The 18,930-nt window shown below is 35.2% G+C and overlaps 1 protein-coding gene across 3 annotated transcripts in view; it reads left to right on the top strand.

The window, feature by feature from the left end:
- The window catches only part of LOC106879344 (transmembrane channel-like protein 7), a 148,603-nt gene that overhangs the window by 100,655 nt on the left and 29,018 nt on the right, over positions 1 to 18,930 (top strand). For all 3 annotated transcript variants that reach the window (XM_052969567.2, XM_089355122.1, XM_089355123.1), the window contains exons 7-10: positions 7,052 to 7,199; positions 11,838 to 11,999; positions 12,810 to 12,973; positions 15,325 to 15,439. In XM_052969567.2, the coding sequence (XP_052825527.2) occupies positions 7,052 to 7,199; positions 11,838 to 11,999; positions 12,810 to 12,973; positions 15,325 to 15,439 (589 nt within the window). The remainder of the gene's footprint in view (positions 1 to 7,051; positions 7,200 to 11,837; positions 12,000 to 12,809; positions 12,974 to 15,324; positions 15,440 to 18,930) is intronic.

The raw sequence follows: 18,930 nt of genomic DNA, 5'->3' as shown, positions 1-18,930 counted from the left end.
TCAGATGGTGCTTTTTGCGTGCTCTCGGCACAGGCTCACAACTACTATTTCCATTTGATTTGATTTTGATATTGCTGATGTTGATGTACTTGACTCAGTAGTTCTCCTCAAGCACGGCATGTTGCTCTACAATCCAAGGTATTTTTGAGTGGGCTGGTTATGCGACACTGGTGTAGGTTACAGCTGTGAACTCACTTTATTTATGTATATATATATATATATATGTGTATGTGTATATATATCTATATACATACACACGAAGGTCCTGGTAAAAATTATTAATAAATTGATAATCCCTTACCCTTTTATTTGTATATATATATATATATATATATATATATATATATATATGTATGTAGATACAATATTAGATATGTACATATATACACAAGGGTACTACATGAGTACCTATATCGCTAAATATAGAAGTTGAAAAATACTTCTGTACCACCGAATAGTCACAAATCTGTTACAGACATGATAGAGAAAAATATCAGTGAACAATAATAATGTCTTACCTCTACTGGGTCAGAAGAAGTAAATGCTGGTCAACCTGGTACCGGTTTCGGAATTTAGCGCCAAAAAGGTGCCTGATTTATCATCAGCCAAAGTCTGCCAGCTAAATTACTACTAACGTTGTGGGGGAGAATTTGGTGCTAAATTATTATTGTTCACTGATATTTTTTCCTGTTATGTCTATAATTATTCGGTGGTACACAAGTATTTTTTGACTACTATTTTTTAGCAATATCGGTACTCATGTAGTACTCTTGTTTATATATGTACATATCTAATATTGTATAGTATGGGTTGGATGGTTTGACTGAGGACTAGCAAACCAGATGGCTGCACCAGGCTCCAATCTGACTTGGCAGAGTTTCTACAGCTGGATGCCCTTCCTAACGCCAACCACTCCCAGAGTGTAATGGGTGCTTTTATGTGTCACCAGCATGAGGGCCAGTCAGGAGGTACTGGCAACGGCCATGCTCAAAATGGTGTTTTTTATGTATGTATATATATATATATGTGTGTATGTACACATATGTATGCATATATATAGATATGTGTATATATACATGCATGTATATATATGTGTGTGTGTGTGTGTATGTATATATATAAATATGTATATGTATATATATATATAGTGAGAATTTACAAAAAAACAAACGATGAAAACGAGTATGTAAACAAGAAATATATTTATTAGTTTAACGCTCAGGAAGTGAGAAAGTCTTTTATGTTTTGAGCCTATGCTCTTTGATAGAAAGGAACACAAAAAGAGAGAGAAAATAAAAATGGTTTAGTAGCTAGCGATGTATCATGGCGAATGCCAGACAGAGGGATCAGACAGGAGAGCTAGGAAGAAGGGAAGATCATAAAGTAGTGGTGATCCCAAAACAAAAGTGCACGTGTGTGTGGATGGGGGTTGGTGACCTTGATGTGTGCATGTGTAGGTGTGTGGTGTTTTGGGGTGTGGGGGAAGCAAGGGTGGTGTGTGGGTTGGGGTGAGGGTGGAGGTAGTGATGGGGTATGTGGTAGTGGGATGTAAGAGATGGGGTAGAGGTGACATATATATATATATATATATGTATGTATGTATGGGCAATGAAGAAATAAGTGATATAGATATCCACTTTATACAGCTCAACCGAGTAGTGCTCTGTTGGAGCTTCAGGAATATAAGATTAAGGAGAGAAGAAAACAAATTCAAAGGCCAATGTATATATTCATTCAATCCATATTAATGAAGTTCTCTATGGTATACAACGTGCATACACAGATGCATTCATCTATATGATATATAAAAATTTCTAAGAATTTATAAATATATATGAAAATTTATAAATATATAAAAATTCATACATATATAAAATTTACTAACGCATAAAAATTCATAAATGTAAATATATAAAAAAAGTGTAAGTCCATAAATGTACTTGCAAAGTCCGAATGAAAAGGATGATAAAGCGGATGTAAACTGATTCATAAGGAGTCTGGACATTAGTAATTACTCTCGACATTAGTAATTACTACCAATCCATTAAACCTGATATACTAGACAAAGCAATTAAAATTGCAGAGAAATTAACTAGTATCACACATTTGAAGAAAAATATCATTTACTGCAAGGAAAACATTGATCTCCTTCAAAAATAGGACATGGACCCTATCTGACCTTCAAAACGACTGATGTTACAATGGGAAGTTCAGATTCCACCCAGGTCACAGATATTGTTGGACTATTTCTAATCTCTAAAATTAGAGAAGAATTCCCTAATATTAGTGGAGGCCTATATAGAGATGATGCTTTATTTGCCATATCTGAATCCTCCGCACAAGCAACTGATAGGATTGGGAAAAAAATTAATACATTTTTTAAAATTATACAAATTAGATATCATAGTTGAAAATGTCTCTACATGTGTTAACATATTGAATGTAACATTAAATTTGGATAATGGCTTATTCTACCCCTATCATAAGCCTAATAAAACTATTAGGTATATCCACGCCTTATCAAATCATCCCCAGTGTCATTAAGGGAATAATTAAAGGCGTCTTGATAAGAATATCTAACTTATCCGCAAATGAAAAAATATTTAATAAGTTTGCACCCATTTATAATACAGCACTAAAAGACAGCAGTTTAACAGTAAAATATACTATATTAAAAACATGATATTTAAAAACAAATAAGGCAAACAGTTTCCAAATATTACGAATTCTAACATTGACTCACATCCTATAAATAATCCCACTGAATATAGAAATCAACAACTCTTTAGAAGACACTATAGATTTTTCAAATATAGCAATAGCAATACGGGGCAAAATAGGAACTATTCTGGGAGGAAACAGGAAATTGTATGGTTTGCAACCCCTTTCTCCTTAGTTATTTTTTAGCACTATCAATAGGAACTTTCCATCTGGTCATAAATACCACTCTATATTTAATAGATCATGTCTTAAATTATCCTAACAAAACCATTAGAGATAATCTAACTGATCCTAACACAGAGAACAATAATAAGACCTTGGATATTAAAAACAGTAAGACTAATCCCAGAGACAAAATAAAAACATGTAATTGTCGTAATAGGGAATTTTGTCCCCTTAAAGGTTTCTGTTTAAGGAGAAATACCATATATAAAATTGAAATCCCAACCCTAAATGAACCTAAAATAATTTACATAGGTAGTACTATTGACTTTAAAGGTAGATATAGGGTGCATATAAACTTGTTCACTAACCACGAAACAAAAAACTCAACTAGCAACTTACATCAATAGACTAAAATTAAACAACAAAGAATTCAATATGAATTGGTCTATAAGAAAGAAAGCCACACCATATAATACACATTGGAAGAATTGCAATTTATGCATGAAGGAGGTGATCCACGTAATCCAAGCCAACAAAAATAGTTTACTCAAAAAAGTATCTGACGTTATAATTACCTGTAGACACACATATCTTTCAACATTAAAATTTTTCAAGAATAATTAAACTACAGGATTCTAGTTTAGCCTTACTCCATATTATGGACTCTTCTAAAACTTTATATTTCTATATATATAGCGTCGTAATATACCTTATATTATACATTGTGTCATAATACATTTTAACTTCATATGCCTGAAGAGAATGGTCCAATCAAACATTCGATTTTTAAAATTATTTAACTTACCACTTCTTTTAAAATTTTAACATTGTAATTCTATTTACTCTGATAAGAGAAATATAGAATATTGCTATGGTTGGAGTTAGCTTGCCCATAGTAACCTATATCTTTTCAAAACAACCTTAAGACTTTATACATAGACTTTATACATGTTCCAGACTCCTTATGAATCAGATTATATCTGCTTCATCATACTTTCATTCAGTCATTGTTATGATCGGCCATTATTATGATTGACCGTTGACTGAACACTATTCAATTTTTTTTCTCCGTGTTTTTCTCCTTGTCTCCGTATTCTTTCTGTTGAAGAGCGTAGCTCGAAACGTCAAAGACTTTCCGTATTCCCGAGCGTCATACTAATATATACTTTTGTTATTTACACCACCTGTCCTCGTCTGTTGTTATTTTTTGTATATTCTCCCATATATATATATATATATGTGTGTGTGTATGTATATACATATGTGCATATATATATGTATATGTATATATGTATATGTGTATATATATAAGTGTATATATATGTATATATATAAGTGTATATATATGTATATATATAAGTGTATATATATGTATATATATAAGTGTATATATATGTATATATATATGTGTATATATATATGTGTACATATATGTATATATATATGTGTATATATATATGTGTACATATATGTATGTATATATGTATATATATATATATATACATATGTATGTATGTATATATGTATGTGTATATGTAAATATATATATATGTATGTATATGTCGCTGAAAGAATACAAATTTCAGAAGATACTCAGGTAAGAAATTTTGTCTTTTTAACCTCGTTCATCTCCTCCTCTATTTCTGCACAGATCATAACAACCTTATTAGTTCTTTTCACTATTCTATCAATTTCATTACCATGTAAACATAGTTTAAATAGTTTCGTCTTCCTCATTGTTGTCTTAAGATAAACTTAAGTTCATGCATATTTGTTAATCATCACATATTCATTTATTCAAGTTTGTCACATCGTCACTTATTTCTCAAATTTTGTCACAGATTGGCTGACTGAAAATTCAAAGATTTTTTAATTCTATTTCACTATTATCAGCATTTGCTGTTTCATTAAATTATGTTACCCAAAATCCCAAAAGAATATTTTTCTCCCTCCTAGCACTGAGCAGCCACATCGACAGATGCACAAGCAAAAAAAAAAACACCAAATTTTCATATCTTCCCATTATATCAATGCAAAAATTCAATCTCAGTACAAGAAGGCCTAAACAAGGAAAACCTGTTCATACAAAAGTGCAGACCACACAATATGCAACTTTGACCATTTAAAAAAAATTCTACTAAGGAGCCAGTCGTCCCCCTTGCCACCTGTTGCTCCCCTTGGTTCACTCTCTAAACTCATCATTCTTCTTCTTCTTATTCTTCAAACATCCAAAATGACGAAACCCCTCTGTCATGAGAACTGATTACTGTACAATGTCCCTTGGAAAGCTAATTTAAATAGCGAAAACCGGTTGGATTTCACGACATCCATATAATATGCATATATTTATAAAAAGATATTAAACTATATGAAAAGAAGGCATTTCTCTTCCACTTTTATACTTTTTTTACACATATTTTCAACCTATATATATATGTGTGTGTGTGTGTGTGTGTGTGTGTGTGTGTGTGTGTGTGTGTGTGTATTAATATATGTATTTATATAGATATACATAGATGTAGATAGATATAAAGATATGTGTGTGTGTGTGACCTGTATCTGCACTGAAGTACTAACAGTCTCCATACACTCTTGAAGAAGAAGATCTGTGAACTTTATTGTTTGATTTCTTCTATTTATTGTTCTACTCTTTATTCTTCTCTTTATGATTATATTCTTTTATAAACTGTGAATTATGTCTAAAACTTTCATATATACTCACCTTGTCTCTGATGATGGAATACCCAATGTATGGAGATGCTAACCTATCCTTTGGAATATCCCAGAAACAGCTGTAAGACATCCAATAATTAATTAATTAATTAACTAATTGGTTAATTATTTCAAATTCACCTTACCCTAATTAAATATTTTGACTGGAGTTACTCATCCTGCCTTGGTTTTTGCTATCTTTTTCCTCTAATATATACCTGCTAACTTGGAAGCCTACTACAGATCCCTAGCTCAAGCCTCAGCTGTGAACCTAGAACCTAATGAATGACCAATTATAGCACTTACACAGCATACCTATTTATTTAGACCACCGTTGAACTAAACCCCTCATATTCTTTGTGTGTGTAAATGTCAAACAATGAAAATGAATGCTCAACACCACATTGGTGGATAGAATTCCTTTATTTGTGAATTAAGGCTACCGTTGGTTTCATGTTAAGAAAAATAGGAAAATATCATAATTTTTCAAGCTGGTCACATGGAGGAGTTGTTTTCATTTCCATGTTAGATAGATACAGAATCTCATTGAATTCATGGAGATTCTCATAAAGTAAACAGTGAATCAAGGAGTACTCTTCTTGGATGACATCTTTTAAGTGATTATCTCCCTTGGATTTTACTTTTTGGCAAACTGTCATATGGTAAATTTGTTTGCATTATCTTATATTCTGAGTGTATGTGATGTCTATATGCTTGTATGCTGAGGTATTTCATCATAGGGGCATATTTCTTCTGTGGGTGGCGTTCATTTGTTATGTGCAATAATACCTCACATTTTGAGGACCCACTTTATGAGACCCTTGGTTTACGAGTTTTTTTTTAATAATAAATATAAATTTTAAGCGAAGTGCCAAAGGTTCTACTACCATAACGAATGCTTCTGCATGTTGTCAAAAAATTTATAGAGAGTGAAAAATGCTTCTTCTAAGCAAACAACTCTCGACTTGTTTTATAAAAAAAAATCTACAAATTCTTGTGAATTGGCAATCGCATCTACAAGTGATGGTGTGTGCGAGTGAAAGTGATTCAGAAAATGATTATGATAATATTTTTTTATCATAAATGATCTTGACATTCTTTTTACTTTACATAAAATATTCTTTACATTCTACTGTTGTTTTATTGCCACTTATATACGAGTATCATCAATTTTATAGGTAAAATATTTTTCTGGAAATGAATTATGATTGCTTCTATGGGAAATTATTGCATTGCTTTACAAGTTTTCGCTTTTCAAATGGTTTCTTGGAACAAATTAATTCATATATTGAGGCATTACTGTATATTTAAATTTCACATTCAGGAAAGGGGCTATATATTTTCATGCATCACGTAATCATTCTCTTCTAGCCATTCTTCTGTGTACCTAATGATCTGTCTATCAATCAATATAACTACTTATATATCTGTCTCTACTTTGTCCTATGTTCAGTATTGCCAAAGGAATCAAAGAGAGCTTGATCAATCAACTCAGTACTGGTGTACCATTCTCCCAGAAAGTGTTTGCATCCTGGGACTTCTGTATGAAGAATGACAAAATAGTCCGCTGGAAGAAAACCTGCCTTCTTCAAGAGTTACGGGTAATTACATTCTTGAGCTTATTCCCTTCTTTTTTTCTGTTCCCTCATTTTGTTTACCACCTGGTTTCTTTTCCTTTCTTTTTCCTTCTCAATTTCTTACTTCCCCCACCACTCTTCTTTTTTTAAAATTTCCTTTTTTCTCTTTCATTTTGTGTATTTTTCCTTTCTTCTCATGCACACTCTATTTCTCCCTCTTGTCTTCACTTTCTCTAATTCTCTCTTTGTCTCATGGTCTCTCTTTGTCTATTGTTCTTTATTCTTTCTCTCCTGACATGTGCATCCAAAGATATTTAATCTCTCTCTTACACACTTTCATACACATATCACTGAAATACTTTTTCACATGTAGCTTTTTACATATAAACACATTCTTATAAATGTGTACACACACACAAACACACATTGTGGTGAGGAACTGACAAAAATCCTACTTCTGAATTCATTTCTTAAAATAGCTGATTTGTTCTATTTTGTCTTTAAGATTGGTGGGGAATAAAAATACTATTTATGTACTGCGGTTAGTTCAGTCTACTAAACAGTTATTCATTAATTTATTTATTGATCTGCCAATAATGTGGTGTATCTGTAAACTGGTCTGTCTATCTCCATGGATAGTTAACAAGGGCATTGGGTCACTTATGAAATACCAACACAGGATTAAACCTAGTGTACTTGATCTCTCTTTTCTAATTTTGTATTTATTATATCATCAGTAACAATATATGATGTTTGTGTGTGTGTAACAATATATCACAGTACCAAATATAACCATATAACAATAAGCAATGTAACAAGAGTTAGTTATCTTATAACATTTCACACAATAACAATCAGTTGTGGTGAAATCCTGACACCCTTATGGGATAGCAAGTGAACTATGCTAAACCCAATAAAGGCGCATGCGTGCTGACAGTGCAATGTAGTGTGGTGTGTGCTGTTGCATTTGTGAAGGCAGTCGTAGAATTGTTGACAAGAGACATAAGTTTGTTACGTGTTTGTTACTGATTTAGTTTTTGTAGTGTTATAACACTTACAGTGTAGTCTATATCCAAACCCAAGGATATACTAGTAGCGACAAGATATTCAAAGCTCACTGTGGACATTCTTAGCATGGAAGACTTATTAACTTCTGTGGTACAGTTGCAACGGCAACTACAAGAACAACTGCAACAGTTGCAGCTGCAATTACAACAGCAACAAGAAGAACAACAGAAACAGCAACAATAGCAAAATCAACAGTTGGAATTATTGTTGCAGTTCAAAAACACTTCAGGTTCATTTTCGGCAGATGGGGCTGCTAATTCAATTGAAGAATGCCAAAGAATTATAAATTTACAACAGGACGCAGAAAAACAACCTAAAACAGATAAGGAAAAAGAAAAACAACAGCCAAGACCCAAACCATGCTACAGGTGTGGAGAAATACATTTTAAAAGAAACTGTCCTTTAAAAAATCAAAAATGTTTTGGATGGAGAAAGATCAGACGTAAGAATCCACATTGTTGGGTGAAACAAAAAAGGTTGAACAAAAGAAATTGGGGAAGATAAAGGAGTGTAGAAGAAAGTGGGGAAGAGCAGCAGGATATTAATAGTGATGGTAAGAATGATACAGTTTATATTTTCATTTGTTTTGCATCAGTTGGATAATTATGTTACTGAGGCATTGTTTTACAGTTGGATGCCATCCTGTATCTAACCCTTCCTTTTTTGCAAGAAAGGGATCTCTAATTCCATACTGCTTAAAAGGAATGAAGTGATCTAATGGTTTGTTCACAAGAAAAACTGACAACAACAGTGCACTGCATGAGTCACATGCACTTAGATACAGATACACAGGTATATATATACGAGAATTCACGAAAAAAACAACAGACGAAGACAGGTGGTGTAAACAACAAATGGATGTATTAGTATAACGCTCGGGAATAGAGAAAATCTTTAACATTTCGAGCCTACGCTCTTCAACAGAAAGGAACACAGAAAGAAACAAGGAGAGAAAAAAATGTGTGTAGTGATCAGCGATCTATCATGGCGAATGCTGGACAGAAGGATCACAGAGGAGAGTTAAGAAGAAGGGGAGATAACAAAGTAGTAGCGATCCCAAAACAAAGGTGCATGTGTGAGAGAATGCTGGTGATCTTAATGTATGCATGTGTGTATGTAGGTGTGAAGGTGTGAAAATGTGGGGATGGGAATTGGTCATATATATATATATGGATGAATGGATGGGTTGGTTGGTCGATGGATTGATTGATGGAACGAACACAGCCAAGACAGTGTGAAATTTCTAGGAATTTATAAATAGAAAAGTAGTCTTACAGCTGTTTTAGGGATATGTGGGATATCTGTTCATCAGAGACAATATGAGAGAGTTAAATAGAGGGAAATAGTAGACTACAAGACTCCTTTGAATGAACAACACATGGATTTAATGTCTCCACACTATCCTTCTGTAATAACAAAATATGAACTCCTATCAGAATTTACATACCATGGACAAGAAGCCTTTCTACCCATTCAACACATCACTTCCCTTGGATAATGGTACTGCAACTGTAACATCCAACATATATTTTTATTCCTCTTCTCTTATTTCTATTTATACTTCCTGTATCTTTCCCTTTCCCTCTGTTTAACTCTCTCATACCGTCTCTGATGAAGAGATATCCCTGAAACAGCTGTAAGATTATATTTCTATTTATGAATGTCCTAGAAATTTCACACTGCCTTGGCTTTGTTGTCTCTTTTAATTTAACATACACATGCTCACACATGACCCGCGTTAGACTCCTTACTTATACTATTATTGAACTGGGAGTCTAACTGCAGACCCTCCATAGCACTTACATAGCCATACCTACCATTTTGGGTCTTCTGGATACCAAAACCTCTCATGTGTATATATATATATATATATATATATATATATATATATATATATATATATATATAGTAAAGCAAGTCGCCACATTCAAGTGACAGTTGAATGTTACTACTCGTTTAACCCCAGGCATTCAACTGCCACTTTGATGTGGCAGCTCGCTTTACTGTTTAGTATACATTAATACTCTATCTCTTCTTGAGATTTTATAACTAGCTATATATCCCTCTAATCTTAACTAAAATGTAAATTTTGCTATTACACCAAAATTTTCACTATTACATGCATATCACTTAGAAGGTTGGTATATTTTTACTGTTATACCTGTTGTGTGGAGGCGCAATGGTCCAGTGGTTAGGGCAGCGGACTCTCGCGGTCATAGGATTGCGGTTTCGATTCCCAGACCGGGCGTTGTGAGTGTTTATTGAGCGACAACACCTAAAGTTCCACGAGGCCCCGGCAGGGGATGGTGGCGAACCCTGCTGTGCTCTTTCACCACAACTTTCTCTCACTCTTACTTCCTGTTTCTGTTGTGCCTGTAATTCAAAGGGTCAGCCTTGTCACACTGTGTCACGCTGAATATCCCCGAGAACTACGTTAAGGGTACACGTGTCTGTGGAGTGCTCAGCCACTTGCACGTTAATTTCACGAGCAGGTTGTTCCGTTGATCGGATCAACTGGAACCCTCGACGTCGTAAGCAATGGAGTGCCAACAACAACCTGTTGCACTTTGTTAGGATTAGGATAATACTTGAAAGTGCACATTTGACACATCTATTCTGATACTTAAGTTAATCAATTTATTCAGTTTGCACATGAACACACATTTCTAGTGGGAGACTTTTTGCCTGCTATTTCTAACAGGTTGTGATACAGCATATAGAGGTTCCTGTGCCCTAGTCTCTCAGCTAAAAGGAGAAATTTACCAAAAGATCAAGTGGTTTTCAATGGTTTTGATGGTCAGATTTGTTCAAAGCACATCCAAAATCCATAAGGAAAACATACATTTCAACTTCAAAGATAGGTGTAATTGTAAAAATTTACCCTACATGCTACCAGAATGTCAATATCTTCAATGCAGCATGAAATGCACATCCCCTTCCAATCAACAAAACAAGCAAATAGCTTTAATTTGAGTAACAAATAATTTAAACAAGCCAATAATAGTAAAACAATTGAACTTTCAAATACTAAACCACAAAAAAAAATAACCAATGAAGAGATACAAAAATAGCCAAGCAACGAATGCAAAAACCAGACAAAATAACACAAACAAACAAAAAGTCTCACCAACAAATATTAATGAACCAACACATCCATTTATTACCGTTCTTACCCCTGAAGATTGTTGTGGCATGAAACTCGAGTTGCAACATGAACATTCAGGTTAAATAAGCCACATATTTTGCAATATATATTAAGTGCTTTAACTTTCTTATTTGTGGAACACTACTCACTGTTCATGTTGTGTTGTGTATGTATGTGTGTGTTGATGATGGATATTAACATTAGAAAAGAAAATTAAGCTTTACAAACAAAGTCCTTGTAGATTTTTGTTCTGCAGTCCCACCCATACCAGCATGGAAGGTGGATGTTAAACGATGATGATGATTGAATCACTGATGCTCCCTTTACACTTTTCCATTTGGCTTATCGGAAGCTTCTAACTAATGATGATGTATTAAAAAAAAAAAAAGAAATAACTTCATTTATTATAGATTTCCTATGATTTTATGTTCTTCCATCTCCTTTTTCAGGCTGATCTAGCTACTCAAAGAGAATTATGGGAAAAATCCAACCGATCATTTAGGACAAAAGTTAAGCTATATTCTACCAGATTCCTCTTAAACATGATAGTCCTGTGTATTCTAGTTGGCAGTTTAGCTTTGATATACTATAGCAGTGACTTCCTCATCTCAGTAAGTGAATATTCTTTATACCTTTTATTTGATATATGAAGAAAACTACTACTTCTGAAAGTGATGGTGGTGGAATGGTGGTTAGAAGTAGTATTTGTAGAAATTGTGATGGGTCTAGTTATTGTAGTGGTGTTAGTATTCTATTGTACTCTATTATATTGCTTGGTTTTCTTTTGTTATTGTAAATGTATGTTGCTCTGTACCATTAGGTAAATCTATCTAAACCAGGCTAAGCAAAATTTGTATATCATTCACTCATATATATTTTTAAAAAGTATAATTCATTAAAAATATTTTGATTTAAAAACAACAATTCCTTCATTTATGTTATTACTGCTTTCTAATGAGAAATATTTAAAGATATTTTCTAGAAATACTTTAAAAATTGATAAAGAACAATAAAAATTCAGTCATGTTATATTGATATAGTCAGAATATCAAACAGGAAATCTGTGTTTGGTGAATATTAGATATTGCATCAATATTTGTCTGGAAATTACCATGCTTTTCCAGATTCAGTTTGCATTCATAATGCTCAAAATCATTTCAGGTGTTTATTGGCCCCTTGGATAGCCTTATAGACCCCCAGGGGTTAATAATGACTACTTTGCTGACTCCTGTTGTAAACTAATATTTGTTTTGATCATTTAAAAAAAGTGAAATCCTACATTAAAATGTTGCTTTGAATTCATATCTTGGACTCGTATCTATTTTTTAATGAAATGCTTAAATTACACTTTTAAATCCAAGTTTATGTTTCTTTTGTTTTAATTCTAAAATGAATTTTTTTAATATTGTTTTCTCTTTTAGCTTCAAAAAGATGCTTTTGAAAACACTTTCAAAGAGTTACTGGTTCAATTCTTACCATCTTTGATAATCAGCCTACTCAATGTTCTTGTCCCAACTGTCTTCAATATTATAATTCGATATGAAGGTTATACATCATCATTTGAGGTGAAGCTGAAGCTACTGAGGTATGTTGGTCAAAATCTTTGGTGAGGTGTTTTAGGTGCATATGGTCAGTTGTGAAGTGTCTTGTTAGGTGATGTGATTAGTTAGGGAATGTTTTTCTTGAGCTGTGTTTAGACCTAAACAATCACCCCGTCTATCACTGTTGCAAGGCCCTTGAAGGTCTTTACCAATATTTGGATAAGGTCTTTGGTCCCAACATAATTTGATATTTGGTACACCATTTGATATTTGGTTGTATCATTTTATATTTGGATCTCTCGTTCCTTGCATACAGCCTTCTCTCACACAGGGATGCTTGTTTGTTAGAGGGCACAAGTGAAGTGGATTTTCAGCTGGACTACTTACATGAATTGAGATGGTAGTTAGGAGTAACCCTTGAGCCATGGTACCTTTCTTTTTCATCCTCATCAGTCTTAATGACCCTGCAAATGTCTTAAGCACGAGTCTTCCTTTTTTTTACTAAACCATAAAAAAGAAATCATGGAGAGTTAGGTGATATCTTGAGAGCTGTTTAATTGCGTTAGGTAATGATGGGATCAGTTGGTTAATGTTTTTAAGGAGCTATATAATTGTATCATTTAAGTAGATAATTAGAGAATGTCTTTAAGGAGCTATCTTTCTTTTTAGTTTGTCATTGAAGGAGGGACTGTAACCTTGACTTTTGCAGTGTCTCCCAGACTGGTGAGACTGATGTTTAGTTTGAATATTTTCAGGGAAAACATTAGCTGGTAAGGAATATTAAAGGAATGCAGTTCTTAAGTGGAATGTTTCAGAAGAGTTGACTGTGGGATTATGGAATGTATGCAATAGGAGTGGAGGAAGTTTAGTACCGTTTACGGTAACTCCACTTCTGAGTGTTGTTGGCATTTGTAGAGAACTGCTCCAGGCGCAGGAGTAGCAGTGTGGTAAGTAGCTTGCTTACCAACTACATGGTTCTGGGTTTATTCCCACTGTGTGGCACCTTGGGCAAGTGTCTTCTACTATAGCCTCAGGCTGACCAAAGCCTTGTGAGTGGATTTGGTAGACGGAAACTGAAAGAAGCCGGTCGTATATATATGTGTGTGTGTGTATATGTTTGTGTGTCTGTGTTTGTCCCCGTAACTTAGCGGTTCGGCAAAAGAGACCGATAGAATAAGTACTAGGCTTCCAAAGAATAAGTCCTGGGGTCGATTTGCTTGACTAAAGGCGGTGCTCCAGCATGGCCAAAGTTAAATGAATGAAACAAGTAAAAGAGTGAAGATGCTAATATAACATATGGAGCAGTATGTAAAAATAACAGGTGCCATTAAATACAACTGCTGTCTTTAAACAAATGGGATACTGAAAGAAGTGCCTATAAATGTGACTTGTATGGTATATGATATTCTGTCACACAACAAAACTTATTCCGATCTTACATTTGTGTGTGTGTGTGTGTGTGTGTGTGTGTGTGTGTAAAAGTATATAGATGTGATATACATCTATGTCATCATCATCATTTTAATGTTCACTTTTCCATGCTTGCTTTGGTCAAATGGAAACCCCTTTGAGGCAGATTCTCTAGTGCTGGATGTCTTTCCTGTCATCAACCCACATGTTGTCAAGATTTAGAGATACAAACTCAACCTTACACACACACACACACACACACACACACAAGCACTGGTGTGGCTGTGTGGTTGAGAAATTTGCTTCCCAACTACATAGTTTTGAGTTCAGTTCTACTGTGTATTATCTTGGGCAAGTGTCTTCTACTACAGCATCAGGATGGCCAAAGTCTTGTGAATGGATTTGCTAAACTGTCATATGTGTGTGTGTTTGTTTGTCTCCTTGTCTTAATATCATGTGGTAGTTGTAAAGGAGTGTCATTGTCATAGAAGCAGTGCCATTCATTTCCAACATCCTGCAAAATCATGTCAGAGTATGGGAAAATTTTGGCTTACTTGGAAACCAGTGCAGGTTGACAACAGGAAGGGTCATAGCAAATTCCATCTGGCCCATGCAAACATGGAAAAGTGGATGTTAAAATGATGATGATAATGATGTTTGTGTGTGTGTATAAATATATATATGTGTATATGTACATATGTGTTAGCCTTTAGGCTAAAGTGCCATAAGTTTGTATCCCATGGCATGTCAAGTTGTGACCTTTCTTTCCCATGAACCATTTGGCTATTAAGGGGAGGTGAGTTATGTATGATTTACACATTCTCTGAAGTTGTGACATTTGTTGCAACTTCTGTCCTTAGAACAGTTACAGGTATATCAAATATTTTAATCCATTTACTGCACACATCATCTGTCCTGTCCATCCCAACATCGAAAAATGTTCTTCCTGCCAGACTTTTAAAGTGGGAAATTATTTCTTCTGCAGAATTGTGCTACTACGTCTTGCATCTGTGGCTGTCTTGTTGTTTTCCTTGTATGACAAGTTGATTCAAAACTCTGGCAAAAGTATTTGCAATTTTAAGAACCAGGAGGAAATTAAGGTATGTATGGGTGAACATGAACCTCTTTTTTTTTTTTTCGTATTTCTTTGAAATTTTCCTACAAATAGTGTCTAGTTTGTGCTGAGAAACAAAGCTCTGTCGTCATTGTGGTATTATGAAGGTTGACGATATTGTTTAATAAATAGAAAGAGAATTCACCGTGAGATAAGATATGTCCGTTTATTTCAAAGCATACACCATAATGGCCTCATACTATTAGGGACTCAGATGTGTTCTTTTAAACTAGAGAGTTCCCTTAATGGGAGGTGACTAATTTAAGGGAGATAACGACACACCCCTTCAGGTTATGAGTTCATAACGACAGTTTGTTTGGTAGTCGAATTCCCCAACCACTCCTGGTGTACACTGCTGGCTTGGGACTTCCTGAGTTGGTAGGTGGAACATCACTGTGCACAGTGAACTGGGTCTCTGGTTGGTCAACTTGTTCAGCAAGATGTTCTGTTGAATTGTCGCGGCTGTACTCAGGAATGTCACTGGGTACGGTTTGGTAAGGTGGACAATTCTGTTGGGATAGCTACCTGAGGAAATTTGGTTTTCTCACTTCTATTGCGAAGATGGCTTCTGTTTCGACAAAGTAGTCCTGAATCTGCCTTGACAGGTACTGACCTTGGTGATAGTTTTCACCACTTTAGCTGGACTGGTTTTAGGTTTCTTCACCCAAACTGGTTGTCCTTCAGTAAAAGATGCATGCTCTCTAGCTCAATGACATTTGTCGAAATTGACTTTTTGTTTCAATTTGAGCTGAGAGTCTGCATTTTTGTGTTGCTCAACATTTTCTTGGCAGGATACATCTTTATAAGCAACTGTTGGAATGTGAGTCCTGAGTTTCTTATTCATCAACAACTCTGCAGGACTCTTGCCATGTTGTAGTGGAGTACTGCGATAATTAAGCAGTGTGATATATGGATCACTTGCTTTTTTTTAGAAGGTTTTTAACTGTCTAAACTGCACATTCAGCTTCTCCGTTTCCTTGTGGATAATAGGGGCTTCTGGTGAGGTGTAAAAGCCAAAAACATTTGAAAAGCCTCAGAACTCTTTTGATATGAATTGAGGACCATTATCGGAAATGACAACCTCCGGTATACCATATCTAGCAAATATTGATTTGCAGTTGTCAATAATACTGCCTGATATTGCTGTCCGTAAATGAGATATCTCTATCCATCTAAAATAGTAGTCAATGACTAATAGATATCTGTGTCCATTCAGTTCGAACAAGTCCATTCCTACCTTCTGCCATGGATAGTCAGGTAACTTGGTAGGTCATAGTGGTTTTGGTGGATGTTTCTTTTCCTTCTCACAGATACTACACCCTCCTATCTTCTCAGCAATTTGCTTGGAAAGGCCTGGCCACCAAACGTTGTCCCGCGCCAGTGCTCGGCATTTGATGATACCTTGGTGTCCTTTGTATAGATGATCCAAGATGTCTTTTTGGAGGTCTGTGGGGATGATGAGTCAACTCTGATACAGTAAAAGTCCCTGATAAACTGTTAGGTACTGCCGTACAAACCAGTAGGGTCTCAGTTCCGGATCTTGTGTGGCTGCTTCAGGCTAGTGGTCCATCTTGTAGAAGTTGATAACTTGACCACAGATTTTATCAGTGCTTCTGTTTCTGCCTGATTTTCTCCAGTCGTTTGTCACTCACGGAGATGTTCTCTATGATAGAATGGACAAACATGTCTGTCTCTGTCTCCTGCTGGAACTCTTGTTTCATTGGTACGCTGCCAGGAGCCCTGGATAGGATGTCTGCTGTAATGAGGTTTTTCCCTGTGGTGTGTGATCTCGTAGGTGAATCTCATTAGGTGCATGTGGAAACACTGGATTTTTAAAATCAAACCATCGTTGAGTCTTTAACAGTGGTAGTAGAGGCTTGTGATCTGTTTCTATCAAGAACTTTGGTAGTCCTATCAAGAAGTCAACAAACTTCTCACAACACCACGTGACTGTTAATGCTTTCTTCTCAATCTGTGCATATCTCTGCTCTGTTTCAGTGAGAGATCTTGATGCATAGAATACAGGTCTCCAGCCATCTCCTTCCTTCTGAAGAAGCACTCCACCCAAGTCATAAGATGATGCATTTGCTGAGACCTTTGTTGACTTGTCAGCACTATAATGCATCACTACTGGTGCAGAGCTCAGTTTTTCCTTCAGAGTCACAAATGCTGTTTCTTGAGGCTGGTCTCATATCCAAGTGGTTTCTTTTTTTTTAGTAGATTCTGGAGTGGTTTGGTTGTCTCTGCTAAATTCTCAGTGAATTTGCCAACATGATTTGCCATACTGAGCAACCTTCTTAGCTCAGATACATTTTGTGGTCTGGTCAGTTCCTTTATTACTTTTACTTTTTCAGGATCTACTCAGATTCCTTCTTTGGATATTATATGACCCAAAAATTTCACCTCACTAGCAGAGAATAAACACTTTTCATTTAGTGTTACTCCTGCTGCTTTCATTCTTTGTAGTACCTTTTGTACCCTCTGATCGTGCTCTTGTTGTGTTTTTCCACTGACCAGGACATTATCTATGACACAAATGACCCCTGGTATTCCTGACACAATGCGTGACATTTCTCTGTTGAAAATTTCTGGTCTGGAGCATATTTCGGAAGGTAACCATAAATAACAGAATTGTCCACTCTGTGTGATGAAAGCGGCAAGTTCCTGTGAGTCTTCATGCAGAACTTTGGTAGAAACTACTGTTACAGTCAAATTTCATGAACACTGGCTCCTTCAAGTTCAGCAAGAAGTTGAAAATTTTCCCTTTTCACACTTTTGTTTAATTTAGAGTAGTCGACACAAAGTTTGACTCCATCTTTTTGGGGGACTGCTACAATGGGAGCACACCACTCTGTCAGGGACTTCACTGGATGGATAATTTTCTTTTTTTTTTTAATCACTTTAACTCTTGCTGGACTTTCTTCTTCATGGGAAGTGGTAGTCGTCTGGGGGCAGCGATTGAAAAAGGTTGAGCTGTTTCATCCAAGTGAATTTTGTATACATGCCTCAATTTCCCTAGGCCTGTAAACAAACTGGGGAATTCTGTTTTGTATTGGAGACCTACCTTTTTTATCATATTGATTTTACTCAATAAATTGAGAGCTTTGATTGTTAGTCCACCCAATAATGGTTCAGCTAAGTCTTGCACAATGTACAGTTCCTGTTGTGATGTTGCTTTCCCATAACTCAATGTGACATCTACACATTCAAGTACTTTTATTTTGTGTTGACCTGGTCCATATAACCTTTTGTTTGTAGGTTTTATTATTGGAGAATCCTTCCTGAAGAACCAGTCTGGTACAACTGTTACATCTGTGCCAGTATCCAGTCTAAATTCAACAATTATGCTGCAGATTTTGGTGGTGACTTCTATTTTTGCTTGCCATTCTATCTTATTGTCTTCACAAACTACATTTATATTTTCCAAAGAAACAATCCAAGAAATGATGTTCTTACTCTTCAACTCACCTAACTCTT

The sequence above is a fragment of the Octopus bimaculoides genome, chromosome 7, assembly GCF_046866305.1.
Source record: "Octopus bimaculoides isolate indiv1 chromosome 7, ASM4686630v1, whole genome shotgun sequence".
NCBI classification, from domain to species: Eukaryota; Metazoa; Mollusca; class Cephalopoda; order Octopoda; family Octopodidae; genus Octopus; species Octopus bimaculoides.
The sequence above is the reverse complement of the archived record's forward strand: the minus strand, read 5'-3'. Positions and strand labels throughout refer to the sequence as shown.